The 19,220-nt window shown below is 45.2% G+C and overlaps 1 protein-coding gene across 1 annotated transcript in view; it reads right to left on the minus strand.

The window, feature by feature from the left end:
- Positions 1 to 15,652, minus strand: part of BAZ1B (bromodomain adjacent to zinc finger domain 1B) — a 33,401-nt gene extending 17,749 nt beyond the window's left edge. Inside the window, 8 exon segments of the mRNA XM_055001351.1 lie at positions 1,725 to 2,775; positions 2,777 to 3,388; positions 4,719 to 4,916; positions 5,191 to 5,312; positions 6,607 to 6,808; positions 7,081 to 7,225; positions 7,982 to 8,098; positions 15,407 to 15,652. Of these exon segments, the coding sequence (XP_054857326.1) occupies positions 1,725 to 2,775; positions 2,777 to 3,388; positions 4,719 to 4,916; positions 5,191 to 5,312; positions 6,607 to 6,808; positions 7,081 to 7,225; positions 7,982 to 8,098; positions 15,407 to 15,567 (2,608 nt within the window). The 5' untranslated portion in view covers positions 15,568 to 15,652.
- Positions 15,653 to 19,220: the final 3,568 nt, after the last annotated feature.

Genomic DNA, 19,220 nt, shown 5'->3' on the forward strand with positions numbered 1-19,220 from the left:
AGAGGCAGCTCACAAAATAAAGTGATACAATAAAATAATAAAAGTTATGGAACACTCAAATTAACTTCATGGGAAGGCGGGCAGCGACCAAGTGACTTATAGCTGGTTTGCACATGCCCAGAGATTATTTCATAGGAAAGAGGCTGCAGGAACTCATTAGCATAAGTCATTAGCATATGCCACGCCCCTTGACCAGCCCAAAATGGCCAGGATTTGGCTGCTGCCAGAGGGGAGAGTGTTCCCCAACCTGGCAGTGGCCTGATCAGGGCCATGTTGGCCCTAATCCAGGCCGAAAGGGGCCCAAAATTGCCATTTTGGGCACGTTTTGGCCTGGATCAGGCCCAAAACGGCACAAATCAGGTAGGTGCAGGGCAGGGGAGGAGATCCCTGCCAGGCCCCGACCCAAACCTGGCAGTTTTGGCCCTAATCCCAGCTGAAACGGGCCCCAAAAGGCCAAAAATGGCCATTTTGGGCCCAGATCAGGGATGAAATGGCTGGAATCGAGTCAGTGCCGGGAGGGGGAGGCTTCCCCTACCCGGCACTGACCAGATCAGGACGGTTTCGCCCAATGCAGGCCAAAATGGGTCCCAAACAGCCAAAAATGGCCATTTGGGGCCCGTTTGGGCCAGGATCAGGGATGAAACAGCCCGGAACAAGTTAGTGCCGTGCAGGGGAGGGTCCCCCTGCCTGGCACTGACCTAATCTGGTTAGTTTCGGCCCCGATCCTGGCTGAAAGGGGCCCAAAATGGCCATTTTTGGTCCGTTTGGGGGCCTAAACAGCCGAGATTGGGTCGATGCCAGGCGGGGGAGGCTTCTCCCTCCTGGCACTGACCCAATCCGGACAGTCTGGGCCCCAATCCGGGCTGAAACAGCCCCCAAATGGCCAAAAATAGCCCATTTTGGCCTGTTTTGGGGCCTGAACAGCCAGCCTCGATCTGATCCAGGCCGTTTCGACCGCAATCCAGACCAAAATGGGCCCCAAATGGCCATTTTGGGTCTGTTTTGGCCCAGATCGGGTTGGTGCCGGGTGGGGGAGTGAGGCCTAAATGGCCCAAAATTTTTCAAAGTCAGGTGGGCGGGGCCACCTGACTGTTGGGCCGGAACGGCATTCCGGTGCATTCCCCCTCCAAATGAGCCTTGCACATGCCTATTCCAAGTGTGTAAAAAACAAACCATCGCTGAACATGAGTAATCTGTGTTCTTTTCAAACCATGGAATCCATTCACACATTCCCGTCAGTTAGTGGACAGTGTACCTACAAGCGTGAAGCAGCCCCCAGAATGTTATTTCTTTCATGTACATTTGTACTTCTGTGCAAGTCAGACACAGTAGATATTTCCTTGCCCTTTCAATACTTAGTCACGGGTATAGTGGGAATGGGCGCTTAGACCATCCTGAAAATCAAATCAGGTTGACAACAAGTAGCACAACAGCACCCAAAGCTGTTATAGTGCAGCGTTTTCTGCCAGAGAGGCTTCTGTGGTCACTGCACTTAAGGGGAACACCTGGTGAGACAGCTTTCAACTGCCAATGCTTATAACAAAGTAGTACCAAGGTTCCTCTCACAGCAATTACCCCATTGTGATAGATTCCACCCCCCTTTTCTCTAGGGCACTTCAGAACTTGAGAATCCATGCCTGGCAGCAACTGCATATGTGCCACAGCTGGCAATGCTCTGTGTGCTGCGGTTGTTTTGGATCTTGCACACCTCTATTAATCACTACCTCTCATCTGAATCTCCTGCTGCTCCTTCTCTTTCTTGGCCTGGATGGCCAGCAGCCTCCTGCTCTTGACAGCACTGATCATGTCTTCAGCTTCCATCTCTACCCGTTGCTCCACCTTGACTGCTTTCTCCATCTCCACTTTCTTCTTCTCCCCCTTGCCCAGGCCATTCTCCTCCTTGCCGTTCTCCTTGTTCTTGGCCACCATCTCCTTCCGTTTCTGCTTTTCCGCCCTCTTCTTGTCATTCTCCTCTTTCAGCATTGCCAACCGCTCTTTCCATAGCTCAGCCGACATCTGCTGTTTTGCTTCCACGTGATCCTGCACGGAGTAGGTCATCAGAATCCGATGACAAAGAGCAGCCAGTATCTGCAGCTTCTCCTCAGAGGACAGGTCAAAAAATTCTGAGGTCTCCAGTTTTTCCAAGAATTCATCTTGGACTTCGTTGTCCTCAAAGGCTGCCAGGTCTTTGTTCTCCTCTGCAAGCTCTGAAGCCACACTTTCCTCCTGTACGTCGGACTTACGTAGACAAAGACGGACTAGCTCAGAAACTGAATGCAAAGTCAAGGGAATCTCCGATAGCTTCATCCCCAACTCACGATAATCTTCTGCAATCTCATCTTGCAGGAGGGTCTGCAACAGAATGACCAGAATTCTGTTCAAGTACAGAAACCCCCCCTTCTCTGCACAAAGAGCTTCCATGAGAGAGACAGCAGTAATGGGATACTGAGCATCTGGTAGCAGGAGCCCTGAATAGCAGCTAAGGAATTCTACAACCATGGCCACATCCCCAAAGAGAGTATTGGGGAGACCTTCCGGAGTATCCACCAGTTTAAAGGTGGGCAGGATCTTCCCTTTGATGTCCTGGTCCTCGTAACGCTTCTGCTTCTCCAGTTTCTCCATCATCTCCTTCTCCCGCCGCTCTTTAGCCCGCTCCTTCAGTTTTTCCTTCAGCTTCTCCCGCTTCTTCTTCATGTACTCCTTTCGTTGTTCCTCGGTCATGGAAGCCCACTTTTTCCTGTGCTCTAGCAATTCATAGCGCTTTTGCACGATACCCCCGCAGCTCCTCAGGAAGTCGGGCACGATCTTCACTGGAGAGCAGTCGAGCAGTCTTGGAGATGATGCAGGAAAGAGCGCTCTTCTTGTCCTCGCGGTCTTTGTTCTCCTTGTAGTAGGCAATGAGGTGGAGTGCGGCAGGTGGGAGGTGCTTCGGGGGTTTACTGGAGGACCTGGGAGTTCCCCCTGAACTCCTTGGTGCTCTTGATACTTTAGGGGTACCTTTTGTCATGTCCAGCAAGGTCATCTGCTTCATCTTCATCTTTGGATCCTTCTTGGGGGATCTGGACTTCCCTGAAGACTTCTGCCCATTCAGCAGCTTTTTGTTTTTCTGTTTTGGGTCCAAGGACTTCCCCAGCCGCTTCCTGTTGAAGTTACCAGATGACATCATTTGCATCACCTCCTCTAACTCCTCTGTGGGGGATTTGGGGTTTTTGGAGTTCTTGACTTTCAGCGGGGAGCCCAAGTTAGTCTTCTTCAAGTGCACACTGCACCACAGCGAAGGGTTCAGTCCCTGGCCCAGAGAAGAACTATCTGATTTGGGTTTTTTCGAAGTCTTTTGATCGCCTGATGCACCACTCTTCCTCTTGGTCGATGGATTGAGAGTTAGGTACTAGAATGGAGGGGAAAAGAGAAAGAAGATGAGCACTTGCATTTTGGGAAAACAGAAAAATCTGACCAGGAGGAATCTTTTCAGAACTGGTATTTTTCTTGTGGAAATTAGCAAAGCAATTGTTAAAAGTAAGATATCAACAGTACACAAATCACAATGATTCAGGATTATGCCTGCTCCAAAGCACTGAAGCCATTCCCAACTGGAAGCTTATTAAAACACAGCAAAGACATGCTGTTAAACATGAGACTGCAGTACCAACACAAACTCATTCACCTAACCAACCACACACTTGTTCTGGGTAGCTGACATATTTCAGCTATAAAACAGCAAACATCAAAAAAGGTAACAGAAGGCACAAGATACAAAACATTTATACTGTATTATTTTGTAACAATTTTGACTCCAACCCCCAAAAAGGAGCAAAAAGGAGATGCCTTTCCATACTTTCCTTGCTGAAAAAAGCCCACCTATTCTTTAATTACCCTTAACATGAAACTTTTGATGGTGATACAGGCCAATTATGGCAATGCTACCCCCCACCCTGCCACAGTAGCCAGTTAGGCATTAAACGACTCACTCAGTCATCCCTGCAGAGATCTGAATGAAGCATTCAGTATCACCCAGAGCAGTCTATTATTAAAATGGCAAAACTGGAGTCCAGAAAATGAAGGCAGTAATTATCACAACAGAACAGACAACAGCTTATACACAGGGAGGAAAGATCAGAAATGATCCACACAGGCAAAAGACCTCGCATAAGCTATAGGCAAGATACTGCAATCTTCTTACACCTGTGGAAGAATAATTTTGGATAGTGCAGCATCAGGATGAGCTACATGCACATTATATTTGTTCTGAGCCAGTGTGAAGCAATGATTAGAGTGCTGGACTAGGATCTGGGAAACCCGGGTTCGAATTCCCACTAGCTCACAGACGCTTGCAGGGGGACCCTGGGCCAGTCACAATCTCTCAGTCTAACTAACATCAGAGGGCTGTTGGGAGGCCAAAACAGAGGCGAGGAGGATGTAAGCAGCTTGGGGTTCCCATTTGTGAGAAAAGCACAGTATGAAGGAAGTAATTAAGAGCTGGACAGCCACAGACCCAAGCAGGACATCCCGATCTCTCTAGTGAAAGCCAACAGTGTAGAATACAAAAAAGGCTCCAGATTCAGCCATATAACACGCACCACTGGCTATTAGTGGCCTTCAAAGGTCTGCTTTTCAAGAAGGCAAAAGAGAATCAGATGCAAGAGCCCTTTTAGCAGAGGACCAAGAATTGCCATTCTTTCATTTTCTCTCCACCCCACATCCCCCCATACAACTCTTACCTTATGTGGGTCAAGCAAGAAATCACTAAACTTGCTAGGAAGGGAGTATTTCTTCACCAACTCATCCTCAACCACCCAGGGAGCGTTCTCGCCTGTCCCAGCCCGAAGTGCATTGTGGCGGATGAAATAACGCAGAATCTCCTTGTTTGGTGGCCGCTCAGTACGAATTAAGCTGTCCACTGGCACATTACTGATTATCTTGGAGGACAAAGAAAGGAAGTCTTTAGGCACCCATCCTTTAGCCAGAAGCTACCAACAGGGCAGCATGCTTCTAGCCACCCACTGGACTTAGGTCTTGCTGTTTAAAATAGACAGTGTTACTTTTAAGGACTCCTTGGCCTAGGAGTAGCACCACAGGCTTGGGCAGCATTATCATTAATATGAGCTGCTTTGCACTCTCTGTGCCAACTTAATAAGCCTCCTTAACTCTCCATCCAAACTGCACAGGAAAAGACTGGAACAGCTCCCTCACCTTGTCTTCACTTTGCAGCTTGACGTCGTATTTGTGAGGCAAGAACTTCGGAGGAACCCATTTCTTCTCATCTTTCTTCAGAGATGTAGGCAGCTTCCGTGGAGACCTACGTGCCCGGTCATCTGATCAATCACATAAGGAAGAGAATTAGCTAATGCAGCACTGCAAGGGATCTGGGACTAACAAATGCTTGAGAAGCATTAACAGGAGCGCCATCAAAGAACAGATGGCCCAGAAATGGATAGAGGCTCACTTGAACACCAGAGAGGTCTGAAGTCTCATCAGTCTGTTCAAGGGTTTCCAAAACAGAGTTTAGGAAAGGACCTAACATTTACTTCAACAAAAAGCATTAGCACATTTCATGTTTAGACTATGGTATTAGAGGAAAGAGAACAGGCAGCCCGATTAGGCAGCACTTTGCAGATGTAGTGCCCTCACTGAGTACATCACATTCTTGTACGGACAGGGACCTTCCTTCAATGACATAAAGACAGTCAATCCCTTCTATCAGAATGGCTTTCAACCACATACACACAGAATAGCCACACTTCTCCACATGGAAGTGAGACTGCCTTTGAATATGGAGGTTCCATTTCACTATTATGGCTAGCAACCACTGATACATCTATCCTCCATAAATGGTCCATCTAGTCCAGCATCATGTTTCCAAAAAGGGTTAATCAGATGTTCCTGAAAAGCATCTGATACTATATATATGCCTCTGTACATGGAGGCCTTTTAAAGCCATTAAATTTAGCAGCTTTCTCGAGTGCCATTGGTGATGTACACTGCTGCATACATACTTCAAAAAATGTTTAATCAGTAGATCGCTGCCACTTACAATGCAATCTTAGGCAGAGATACTTTAGTCTAAGCCCACTGATTTCAATGGACTTAGACTGGAGTAACTTTGCATCGGATTGCACTGTTAGTGAAACTAGAAATGACAGGGAGAGGGGCTGGCCAAATGAGAAGTTTGCATCCATGGACTCAAGAGTGGGCCTCAATAACTATTTTGCCTACCAGGAGGAATTCACAGTCTTCCTTACTTGACTGTAAAAGTATACCAGCACAAGTTCTGTTTGTTATGTTTTGTTCCTCTAGCACTGCTGTCTAAGTACCTGTACATGAAGTTGCACCAAAAATTGCACATAGGAAAAAACAGACCGAGACCATTCCATAGAAACAAGATGGGAAGGAAACCACTTGTACACAGTATTTTATAGTTGCAAAGAAAGCCTTTTGATTTTGCAGAATGCTTCATGACTTGCAGGTCCAGTGCAAGTGGACCAGTTTATTATTGAGGCAACAAGACAAGCAGCATTCTGCATCCACACATGAAATTTCAGAATCTGCTTCTTTTTAAAGGAGGGCCTATCAAGTACCCATTAGATCAAGCTGCGGCTTGCTACTCACTCAGACTGTCTCTCCTGTTCTCATCTTCCTTCAAGGCCAGCTCCTTTTGGCTGTCCGGGACTACCTGGCTGGAATTCTCTTTGTCGCTGGAAGGTGAATCACAAGCTCCATCAGCTTTCTTCTCAGCAGCTTCCTCTTCTGACACTTTCTCCAGAGGATGTATTTTCACAACCTTCACCTGCAGAACCTTCTCCTTCCCAACCTGAGCAGAAAAGGTGAGCAAATCAGAACTAGAAAAAAAAATTCAGGCAGAGAACCCACCACTGGGCTCCTGCTAGGGTCACTACTGGTTTTAGCTGGCAGGGCGAGCAAATATCTTGGCCTTGTAAACACACAGAAATTTTAAGCCTATTACTTAAAAAGTATCTGGAACCCAATTTTATCTGCCCCCCCTTTCAGGTTTCTATGAGCAACTGACCTACTACCAGAAGCTCCACAAACTATATATACTTGCTCAGTTTTTCAAGGCCTTACCTCAAAGTCACATTCTTCTCCTACAGCAAACTTGGTCATGATCTCCAGCCAGGAAGTGTCTACCAACTTTTCTAAAGAGATTGTGTTATGGTGGACCATTTCCAAGACAAGTTTCTCGTACCAAACTGGGAATTCCTCCTTCAAGCTGGTAGATATAAGATAACAAGAATAAACAGAGCACAGTTAAAACAGCATGCTGACAGGATTACCAAACAACCATGGTATTTGTTAGATACAAGAAGTGAATCCTAAAGTCCCTATTGTCACAGCCATTGATAATACCAACTATTATATAAACAATGATGTGGAAATTTGCTTGGGTCTAGATAAAGAAATTTAGTTAGTGAAAACTGCTAGTAGTTATATAGAAGAAGCCCTTAAATTAGTCTGTTACGGGAATTATGCAGACCTGAACCCATTTCTGCATTATTCTCATAAACGGCAGTCAAGTTCACCACATACACATCAGTCTGCAATCCTCTACCCGCACGCCAGATTGTCTTTTGCAGCTTGCAACTGCAGAGGCTATGATTTCAACAAGGCAGAGGTTGGATTTAACTTCTCTGTATCACACAGCTGCATCTTCAGAGGGATGGTAAGCCCCACCTCCCACACAAACTATATAGAAAAGTATTCTTGGTTAAAAACATGCACTAACAATAAAAAATAGACACGAAGATTCAGTTGCCCTATTGGGAAACTCTATTGTCTTCAAATGGATAAACACATATCCTTGTCCCAGGCAGCTGAAAGGGTTTCTCGCATCTTCTGAAGCTTTAACTCAACCATGACTCATCCTGACTTTTTACAGCAGAGTGCTCCTTGCCACACATTCCCAACCCTATTCTGAGGGACTATGCACCACCCTCTAAAAACAGATGCTCTGGACTACATTACTTACAGCTCTGCGACTTCCTGCTCCTCTTCCCAGGCTTCTTTGTGTGTCAGCTGACTGCTTCCTGTGCTTTTGCAGGTCCATATTCGTTGGCTGTACTTCTCCAGTCGTGCTTCATACTCTCTGAAGGAGCAAAAGCTCAGGAAAACAAGGTACATGAATTGGAGAACAAAACTGCCTCTGACTTGAAAAAAGACCATTTATTACTTACTGATAACAAAATTCAACACTGATATCCAGATGTATACCAACACAGATGCTGTAAATATTGCATGAACACAAATCTAACAAACACACATGGAATTCAAATTCCAGTTCAAGAAAGAACCATCACTGAAAGTGCAAGACCACAGAGAAGGTTTTTACTTGGGATAATTTTCCATCTATTGGAACCTTCGCTGAATAGCACCTTATCCCCAGTTAAGCTGCTTCAGGGACAGATACTATACCACCATGCATGCAACAGATACAACAAGATCACTCCTAATCTAAGATTGCCAGATGTCTTCTATAAACAGACATGTCCAAGATGAGCTGCTGTAAAAAAGCTGGTGCCTAAAGCAAAGCATAATTAAACTGCATGTCATTTATGCTCACACAGGATGGCTGCGAAGGTGGAAAGTTCTGTGGCATCTTAAAGGCCCACTCATTTGTTGCTACATAAGCTTTCATGGGCCACCTATCTACTTTCTGATAAACTGTATATAACTAGACAAACAGTCTAATGAAAAATGAAATAGAATACAGCAAAAGGGAAAACACGGATAGTAGCAAATGCACATAAATCATACACTGCAGGAGATAGTCTACAACAATACTTTAAATGATGAAGCCATTGGGCAAAAGCAAGTAGTACTCAGACAACCCAGCGCACCTAGTGCAAAGATCAACAGCAATTTAACAAGATTTATTAAGTATGATTTGGGTAAAGAAGGTCATCTCTTAATGAAGTAGAGTCATTCCTTCTTCCTAACTGGGTGAGAAAGCCCCAGAAACTGCTTTTTCGAAACCTCATTCATTATTGTCAAAGAATCCACAACAATTACTTCACCATGCACAGAGACTCACTTTGTTTTCAAATAGAAAAAAATGTGGCATTGAAGTGATAACTAGCCATATGTAATGCATAGTGAGTTAAAGAAAGCCAGCAGTGAACGCCAACCAGTGATGCCATCTCTGCACATGATGAACATACACCACACTGAGTAACTTTCATAGAAGTATGTGATGGCTGCTTTGTGCCACATGACAATCTTCCCTGTAGGGCAACAGAAAGCTCACCACTACCACACAGACATATATACACAAAGACGTGCACAAGACTGATCAAAATAGGAGGTCCTATTCAATCATTTGGGCTCCAAGTTTCACCACTGACTATTGGATATAAGGAGACAGTAAATTGAGACAGATCTCTGTCTTACATATTAGTATTTTTTACAACATTTTCGTTCTGATACATTTTACTTTACACTGTAAAACACCTTGAGCAATTAGGAAACTTAAGGTAAATCTGTTCTGAAATAGTTACATTTTGAATAAACCAGCAACTTCTACAAGTGGTGTATGCAAACCAGAAGCCAAAAGCTTCAACAGTTTTACTCAAAAGCTTAACTCTCCATGCCTGCATCTAAACAGCTACACCTGGCCAAGAAACACAGAGTATGTGTGCCTCTGACACAATGATTACAGAACTTCTTTTCCAAAGATAGCCACCAGAACTCAAGCCTCTTCCAGGAGAGTTGTTAATACTCTTCTATTTGAACTGGCCACTAGCAGCCAGGGTTAAGCATTTGACTGGGCATTCCAAGAATAACAAATAACAGCCATCAGGAACTGAGAAAAAGGTGGGAGGGCAAGGACCCGGAGCCACTGCTTTTACCCCAGACTATTCTGAAGCACTGCACCCATCTTCCACATCAGTTCCCTGAAGCTAAACTAAATCCAGGGCTGTTTGGTGAGTTTTATAGCCTTTTATACATTAGCTTATCTGTATAATTTGTTTTGTTCTTACAAGTGATGGAAAAGAGGAAGAAGCTACAAAAGCATAGAAGTGTTCGCCCCCACCAGCAGTAATTTTACGGAACTTCTCCTCTACGTTTCAAAGGTTCCTCAATAATTGCTCTCATATTACCCAAGTCTCTCTCTGCAAGCCTGAGGACCATATGCTTGCCTTTCCTCCCTACAATTGTTCGTAACCCTTTCTGTATGCATTCTTGATCAGTGTAAGAACATGCAACCCTATGTTCATAAACCATTCACTGAACTCGCATAACTCTCTCAGCCTGACTTCTACTTTTGACAGTTACACAGTACCTCAAATATGGCATATACACACATATATCCTCCTCTACAGTCTCTATCACAGCCATTTTCAGAGCCTGAGCCCACAAATGCATGTGCGCTTTTAGCCCTTCAACAAAGAGCTGGAGAATCAAACTCACAAAGAGGTTTCCCTGCTAATCACATCCCTTCTTCTACATCGCTGACAGATGTATGACTTCACTTTCTAGTTATGCAGTATTGCAAAAATTCCAAGGAGCTTTCAAGACTTGATTAGTGTCTACTACAGTCTACTATAAGTCTTCCCTTTACACAAAGTGTCATCACAATGAACAAACTCTCCACTTAAGAGATGATCAGCTTATCCATCAGCAAACAGATTTCAAACATACAGGATCATTGTTTCAAGATATTTTAGCTTCCTACACACACAGAGAGAAAGAGGGCTCCTTTGCCTGAGTGCAGCCTGCCACCCAGCATCTACTACAGGCACAAGTGTCTTCTCCCTATCCCAGTATGATGGTTAGAATTTCCCTGCTGTTAATACTAATCATAAAAAGAGTCCAGCATGTTTACTTTGGGTAGACTTCTGCCTTATCTATGAAGTTCTCTGCACATGGTCATGAATCAAGAGGGCTCCAGTTTCACAGAATAGCTTCTAGACATATTAAACATAAAAATCAGTAAATGCAGTATTCTATAAAGTAGTCACGCTTTCTGCTTCACAAAACTCTTACTACAGATCTGCCAAGATACTGGGGGGGGGGAGGAGAACCCCCTCTTGCACCTGCCCCCTCCAAAGCCAGTGATCAAGGAATAACCAAAGATGCCCCGACAGATGAGAACTGGTGAGTGGGAGGGCGGGGGAAAGAGACGGCTGAGTCATGGGAAAGGGGCTCTCTTGGGTAGAAGACAAAGAAGTGAGAGTGAAGGAGAGCACACAAAGCTTTTCCTTGTGCAGATGCTAAACTAAACAGCTAGGCCTATATGGATCTGGCTCATTTTGCTTTTAAAAGTGCCCAAGCATGAGACAGGGCAGGCAGAGGACTTTAGAAAGCTATGTTTTATATGCAAAAAGAAATGGGTATCTATAAGTGAAGTAATATGCTGAGGCAGATTTGGATATGGCTGATTCTTCCACTCCCTGGTAAGCCTTGGACAAAAATCCTCAGTCTAACTTACGTCACAAAACATACCAATGAACGCCAGCAGAATTGCAACACACCTATATACTGAGGATTACAGAACTTAATGCAGCAGCAAAAAGTACTTGCCATTACAGCAACCATTTCCTACATCACAGCTTTCCTTGAACAATGCATTGATAAGCAAAATGAGGATTCCAAAGCATATTACTTTGAAATCTCTACTCAGGCATCAAAACTCACTGAGGATGTAAGGTTTTTCATTCTAGGCCCAACCACCCAAAGGGTGTTGGGTACATGCTGACACATACTACAAAGTAATGGGTGTTTTTTTATTAGGTACAGCTTCAACAGTGGATGCTAATCACAATAAATCAACAATGGCCAGACCTTTCCTTAAATTATGACTCAACCTCCCCACCCTGCACAGCAGAAAAAGAAAATATAGAAAGAATTCACCAGCAGTTAAAGGGCTACATGTGGTAGGCAATAACAAATCTGCCACTCCAATATTATTAAAGCCATGAACTGTGGCTGAGAAACAGAAGAATAAAGTTTCTAGTATTGATGAAAAATTTAAGCTGACCAAACTCCCATCTAATCCAGCATTCCAAAATTGGATAGCCAAATTCTTCCAAGAAGCTCATAAACAGGATGTAGGAGATGACCTCCTTCTGTTGCTTGTCCCCAGACTGCCACTGAACATGGACCCACATTAGCAGGGCTAATGGTATAGTTGAGAAACTGACTCGCCTCTGAATCTGTTCTAATCCCTTTTTAAAGCCATCACCACATTTTATAATAGCAAATTCCTTTCAGTTAAACTAAACACAGAATTCAATACTGCAAGCAACAGCAATTCTCTGGAGAACCTCACAGAAAGGGTATGATGCCATCAGTAAAGATATGAGAACTGCCTTACTGAGTTAGGTCAAGGATTCTTCTGCAAATGGATTAGCAATATAAATTTTGTTTTTAAAAAGCAACTGGTATTTAAACATGGTTTCCTCACACCAACTTCCCTGCTTCTCTCACGTGCTTCAACTCCCTCTCCAGCTATCCCCATACTCTTTCCTGCTCTGTCTTTTATACCTCCTGCTTTCTCCTCCTACATTACCTCCAGCCATTTAAGAGTTCTCTGATGCTTTTGGAGCTATGCCTCCAAGCCAGGTCTCCATACATTTTTGGTTGCAGCATGTGGTGCATTTTCCAGCTGGAAAGCTTGGCATCAGTAGCTGCTTAGCCAGCCATCCAGTCACTGGTATGGGCATGTCAGCAGCTCTCTGCTAATCTTTCTTCACTGCTGAAGGATGGTCTTTTCCACAGCTTCCTCTACTACTAGCAAACCCTAAGGTCAAGTATTCAGAGGCAGATCACATCTGAATTGGAGGTGGGGGCGTCTATTAAAAAGTAATTATTAGTGCTTCTAGATAATCTCAAATAAGACCATCTAGCCCAGTACCATGTTCACAACAGTAGCTAGCCAGAAGCCCCAATGTCGCTTGCTTCAAACACCTGATTTAGAGGGAGACTGAATCAAGAAACAGATAACTCCGTTTACCTACTGTAAATGAATGCTTTCACCACAAATGTACCTAATCCTCTTTTAATAAAGATCTCAGAGCAGCCATCCTGAATTTGGCCCAACATCCCATTTTCTATAATGCCCAGTCAGATGCATCGAAGAAAGCAGGGTGACTACTGAGTGGCACCTGATCCTCAAATACATCCTATCTCAGACATTAGCGCTATTTGTTAGAATTTGTTTTCTAAGAATTGTAACAGTTTTACCTCTTGCTCAAAGAAACTAGGCGTGACTGGATACCAACATCTGAAATAGATCTGCATTTAACATTATGCCCTGAAGCATTTTCCTTTACCGTCTTTAAAAATTATTTTAAGTTCTGGAGGACTCAAGAAGCTCACGTAACTGTTGTGTCATTTGGCCGATCTAATAAAAGGTACTATGGGTGGATTATGTTGTGGTGTTTTAGATTTTACTTTGGAACCAACAGAGCTGCTAACAAATTCACCCTGACTTTTACACACACAAGCTTCCATCACCACCACTAGAAAACATGATGACTAAAAGACTTGCTTCAAATCAGGAAGTCCTAGCTTGAAATCCTTTCATCAGGTGGCCTTCAGCAAGCCCCGGTCCCTCAGTTGTTGCTCATTTTTCAGAGTCTTTACACTTGTGTCCCGCCCTTCCTCTAAGGAGCCTAGGACAGTGTACATGGATCCTCCTTCCTCCATTTTACTCTTATAGCAACCCTTAGACAGTTTACACTGAAAGGATATGGCTAGCCCAAGGTTACCCATTTACACTTCAACCACCATGCCACACTGGCTCTTACATTATGTAATTCCCGCCTACCTTAGAGGCCTGTTGTGATGATTACTGTACTTTTATTAAGAGATTTGTATCTCACTCTTCCTATATTCCAGGTAATTATGTGCGAGAAGTGCTTTGAACACTGAAAGCAACAGACAAGTACTATTATTACAATGGACCGGTAAAGAGGAGTAACTAAAAGAATGAGCTGTGATTGGGGAAATCCCAGCTCAAGTCTTGTCTCTGCAAAAGTTACTAGATTGCCTTCCAGAAACAGCTCAACTTTACCCCTATAATACTAGCCTCCTTTAGAGGACCATCTCAGGATTACAATAAATGCACATATAACACTTTGAACACAAAAAGAGCAGCACAAAAACTTTAGAAGCACAGTGAGATGTAGTGGTTAGGACCCTGAACCAAGAATCTCGGTTCAGGCCTTTACTTACTCATGAAACTCACTGGGTGACTTTGAGCCAGTCATTCTTGCTAAATCAAGCCTAATTCACAGGGTTGTTGTGAAAAAAGGCAAGGGGAGGAAGAACTAAAGTTATACCACCCTGAGCTCCAGTGAAAACACAGGGGGATGTGAAAACGGGAGAGGGCCAAAGATACCTGAATTAATAAATAGGCATAATATTGTTATTAATATCAAGGCTGAATGACTGAAGAGCTCCCCCCCCCCTTGTTTGAATCTGCCACAATCTTACTCCTCAGCCTCAGTGTTCTGTTTTCCTCTTTTCATCTCTGCCAACAAGCAACATAGAGACATCACTGCCTTGTTACTTTTAGGTAGGCAGAAGTGTTGATCTACAGAAGAACAGCGGGATTTGAATCCAGCGGCACTAGGTATAAGCTTTGCAGAGTTCCCTTCTTCAGACATCTTGCTCTGGAAAGCTTGGAAAACCTTGTTAGTCACTAAGGTGCCAATGGACTCAAAATCTACTGTTCTGTTGCAAATCAACACTGCTAGCCCCCCTAAAACTACCCAAATGCACAAAAGAAAAAAATCACGACTGAAACAGTAGCCGTAGGCTACAACCCCAAGGCTACTTTCCTGAGAGTAAGCCCATCGAATAACATGGGACTTACTTCTGAATAGACCTTAGGATGGCTCCCTTAGGGACCAACAAACCTTTTAGTGTAAAAGGCTCTCGAAAACTCACACACTAAAAATCTTGTTGGCCTCTCAGCTGCCACCGGACTCAAATCCTGCCGCCTTACATGGCGCGGCTGTTTTAAGATTGCCCGCTTTACCCTCTTTCCGTGGCCTCCCGCCCAGCCAAAGTTTATGGTAAAGGCGCCCCAAAGCTTTTCCCCCCGACCGGCGGATCTGGTGTAGCCGACTGAGGAACGGCAACCAGGCCGCGGGGCGACGCAGAAAGGGGCCTGCGAGTGTCATCCGGGGGACGGCGGCGCCCGCATGCCTGGCCCAAGAGCGGCGAAAGAAACCCGGGAGAGGAAGAACAAAGAGAAGGAAGGGAGGGAGGGAGCCGGGCCGGCTTCGCTCGCCTCCCCCGCCCGCTGCTCCCAGGCTCCGCCGGTGGGGTCAGGATGGGGGGGGGAGCGATCTCTGCCTGCCTCCCCTCCCCCTCGGCTCTGAGGTAAACAAGAGGCGGCGGCGAAGATGATGGAGCCCCCCTCCCCCACTCACTCCTCTCAGGATACTCGCTGGTGCGGAAGGCCTCCTGCGTGTGGGGGATGACGAAGCGCGGCTCCGGCGGCTGCTTCTCCTCCTCGGCCGTCGTCCCCTCCTCGGCCTTCTCTCCCCCCGGAGGCGGCAGCGGCTTGGCCAACGGGAAGGGCTTTCGGCCCAGCAGAGGCGCCATCGCCTCACAGGAAAAATGGCGGGAAGGCGGACAGGCGGCGCCCCTCCCCCACCGGCGAAAGAGCGAAGCCGGCAGGCGAAACCCTCCGCGCTTCCCACCCCCTCCTCCTCTCTCTCTCTCTCTCTCTCTCTCCTCGCGCCCGCTCACTCGCGCCCGCGCACCTCCCTCCTCTTGCGCGTGCGCAAACAGCGGGACGCGAGGCGCGGGGAGGGAGACACAATAAATAAGAGGGAGTGGTTCGACCCTGCTCGTCGACGCGTTCCGCCCTCTCCGGCGCTTTTCTATATCCCGATTGGACGAACCGAAACCGGTTCCTGCCGTGCGAATGGAGAGCGTGGACGTCACTCCCTCGTGGGGGGGGGAGAGAGAGAGCGCGCGCGCGAGAGAGAGGTAGGCTAGATTGAGAGGGCGCGCGACCGGGTAAGGGGGAGGAGGAAGGTCGCGTTATGTAAGCGCAAGAAAGGAGCGCTTTGGAGGTGCCATTTTGTGCGTCGCTGCTGATTATGTCCCGCCTTCCGTGACCAATGGGAACGGGCCGCTCTATCCGGGACCTTGAAGAAGAAAAAGGAAAAAAAAGCCCGCTCCGCCGGCTTTTGTCTGGGTTAACGGCGCGCGGACTTGCCTTAAAGGGGCAGCGTTCTTAAAGAGAAGGAAGCCTCAGCATCACGGGAAAGAAAGATGGACCAATTTCCCCATGTAACCGCAGTTCTAAAGCTCAGTAGACAGGTGATGCTCTTATGATCCAAACCTGGAAAGTATCAGTCACCAAAAGAGTGCCTCTCTGAGCATACACAAAGTCTCCTAGGAGCAGAATTCTCATATTTAACATTTTTAACCCTAGGGTGGAGTACATATGGTTCTCCTTTTCCTCACAGCAACCCTGTGAGGGTGACAAAGTCATGCAGTTCCTCATAGTTGAGGAACAATTTGAACTCTGGTCTCCCTCCTCCAAATATGCACAAAATGCTTTCCTCCACCAAATGACCAGCTTTTCCACATAGGGTTGCCAGCTCCAAATTGGGAAATTCCTAGAGATTTGAGGAGTGCAGCCTGGAGAGACTAGGGTTTGGGAAGAGGAGCTGCCTATAGGGTATAATGCCAGAGACTCCTCCCTCCAAAGCAACCATTTTCTCCAGGGAACTGGTTTCTATTGCGTGAAGATCAGCTGTAATTCTGGGAGATCTCCAGCTACCACCTGGAGGTTGACAAGCCTGCTGGGAGACAATCTCCAACTAGTGTCTGAAGATCACCTGGAATTGCTACTGATCTCCACTCCAGTCTACAGAGATTAGTTCCCCCAGAGAAAATGGCTGTTTTGGAGAGTGATGTCTCAACCCAAAGATAGCATCCTTAGCATATGTAGAAGGGAGTTCGCATAAGAAAGTTGCTTCTAAAGCCCCTTCTTATCTGAAAAGCCACTAACTACCGCCCTGACATTTTTGGGTGTGGTTTGCAGTCTTTCCAACACCCCTCCTTTTAAAACATTTAGCAGTGGGCTACCTCTGCAGATTTTAGTTGCATCTGTTCCCACTAATTAGGAGCAGATCTGAGAAACTCTAAGAAATGGCATGTTAATGCAAACAAGCACTGTAATTCTTTAGCAGTTACTCAGCAGTTTACTCACAGCACTCCTGATGGTCCTCTCCAAGTGATCAATTATATACTGGATGGCCCATCAGCAGATGTTAGTTTTTGATAGCTGACATTACACAGGACAGAGCCAAACCTCAGCTTCTCACATTACTGTCTTCATTTGAAAAGCACAGACTGTGGCCAGGAGCACTTTAAATAGGGGCATTGTCATCCAAAAACAGCATTTCTTTACAGATCTGAAGGTCAAAGCACTTTTCAGTCGTATGCATCCATACTGCAGATGGAATACATAGCAATGGATATGCACAAACTATTATTACATGTAATATGTCTAGAAATAATTTGAGAAATTTATTTTCTTGTACATATATAAACTACAGGCCCAAGGTCACCCAGTGACCTTCCATGGTAGAGTGGTGATTCAAAGCTGGATCTTCTCTCTCTCCCCTCTGCCCCATGACACTTAAATCCAAAGACTGAAGCCATAAACAGACAAAATGGATCTTTCTACAAACCTGAAAGACCTAGATTTGCAGAAAAATATGAAATATATATCAGATTTCCCTGCAAACCCAGGGCTTTTTCAGGTTCATAGAAAGATCTGTCTTGTGTGATCATGGATTTAGTCTCTGGATTTAAATATCCATAGATTTGGCCATGGAGAAGTAGATATATTGAGAGAAGTCATACATAGGATTTAAATCTGGATCTAGGAGAAAAACTTATACTTTAGGGCCTACCATTTAGTGCTGAAAACAGGCTGGACAGGAACATCTGGTATACACTGAGTTTCTTGGACTCTAGGATCTGTATTGATTCTACATTTGAAGTGGTATTCTCTGTGGTAACAGCTGTCTCTCAGCCAATATTGATCAATTTGAAACTATGTAAATGTTTTCTGTAAAGACTCATAACATGCTTTGTTTACTACCTCTGAAAATCAGGCTGCTGCTGTGAACTTCATCACAGCTCAAGGAGCAGGAGATAGCTTGCTATTATTTAGAAATCCATTCCGGGGTGGAGGAAATTGCAATATTGAGAGCATTTAGAATGGGGGCAGGGCAGTGGTGGGGGAGATGATCTATAGTCAATGCCCACAGAGTCGAGGATTTTGCAAAGAAAGATAGCAAATTCTTCCCCAGTAGAGGGTGCTAGAATCGCGGGTCTTAGAATCTCAAGACAACAGCTCCATATGATATTCACACACACATACAGACTGTGCCATGCTGTTGGTTTATTTTGAAGGACAGCTGAAATCCAGGCAAATTCAGGCTCTGGAGAGAAAAAACAAACAAACCACAACCAAGTTTTCATTAAGCATCCACATGTTGAGAAGTACGAAAACATACACTTTGCAGTGTTTCAGTAACGTTCTAGAAACACGATATTTGCCATTCAGAGAACTACACTGTCTATGCAATTCTTACCTATACCCTGCATAGTAGGCCTGCATTATTCACAACTTTACAGAAGCTGAAAGATTGCGAGTCACCTTTCCTTGTGAGAGTAACTAATCTGAGGAGCAGCAGGAGGGGGAATTGAGAGTCCAAGGGAACTGCGACCAGCCCTGTTTTATGTCTGGATCCATCTTTATGCCTAATTCTTGGAGCACAGAGTTCACCATTTTAACATTCAGAACCAATGAGAAGGCTACCTGCATTCCTTTAAAACAGAACAGACTCACCACAAGCATAAAAACAACTTGCAGTACAGTCCCACGGAGAGGTACGCTCTTCTAAGCCCATTGACTCAAGCATGTAAATATGTTTAGGATTGAACTGTTAATACCATAGATCTATATTGAACACAGAGATGGCCAAATCTACCTTATGCCCCTGGGATAGCACAGGCTACCCAGCGAAATTATTGAGTAAGTAACAGAGATACCTGCCAAGATAGTCAAGTGGCCAAAGGACCACAGGAAGCCCAATTTGACTGTTGTGACCCCATCAGCCCTTCTAAAGAGCAAGTCCCCAGTCTGTGGTGTTAAGTCTTATTAATTGTGACTTATCAAGTCTGATACTATATTTTTGCATTGTTTCTCATTTTTGAGATCCTAG

Source organism: Eublepharis macularius, chromosome 17 (genome assembly GCF_028583425.1).
Source record: "Eublepharis macularius isolate TG4126 chromosome 17, MPM_Emac_v1.0, whole genome shotgun sequence".
Lineage (NCBI taxonomy): Eukaryota > Metazoa > Chordata > Lepidosauria > Squamata > Eublepharidae > Eublepharis > Eublepharis macularius.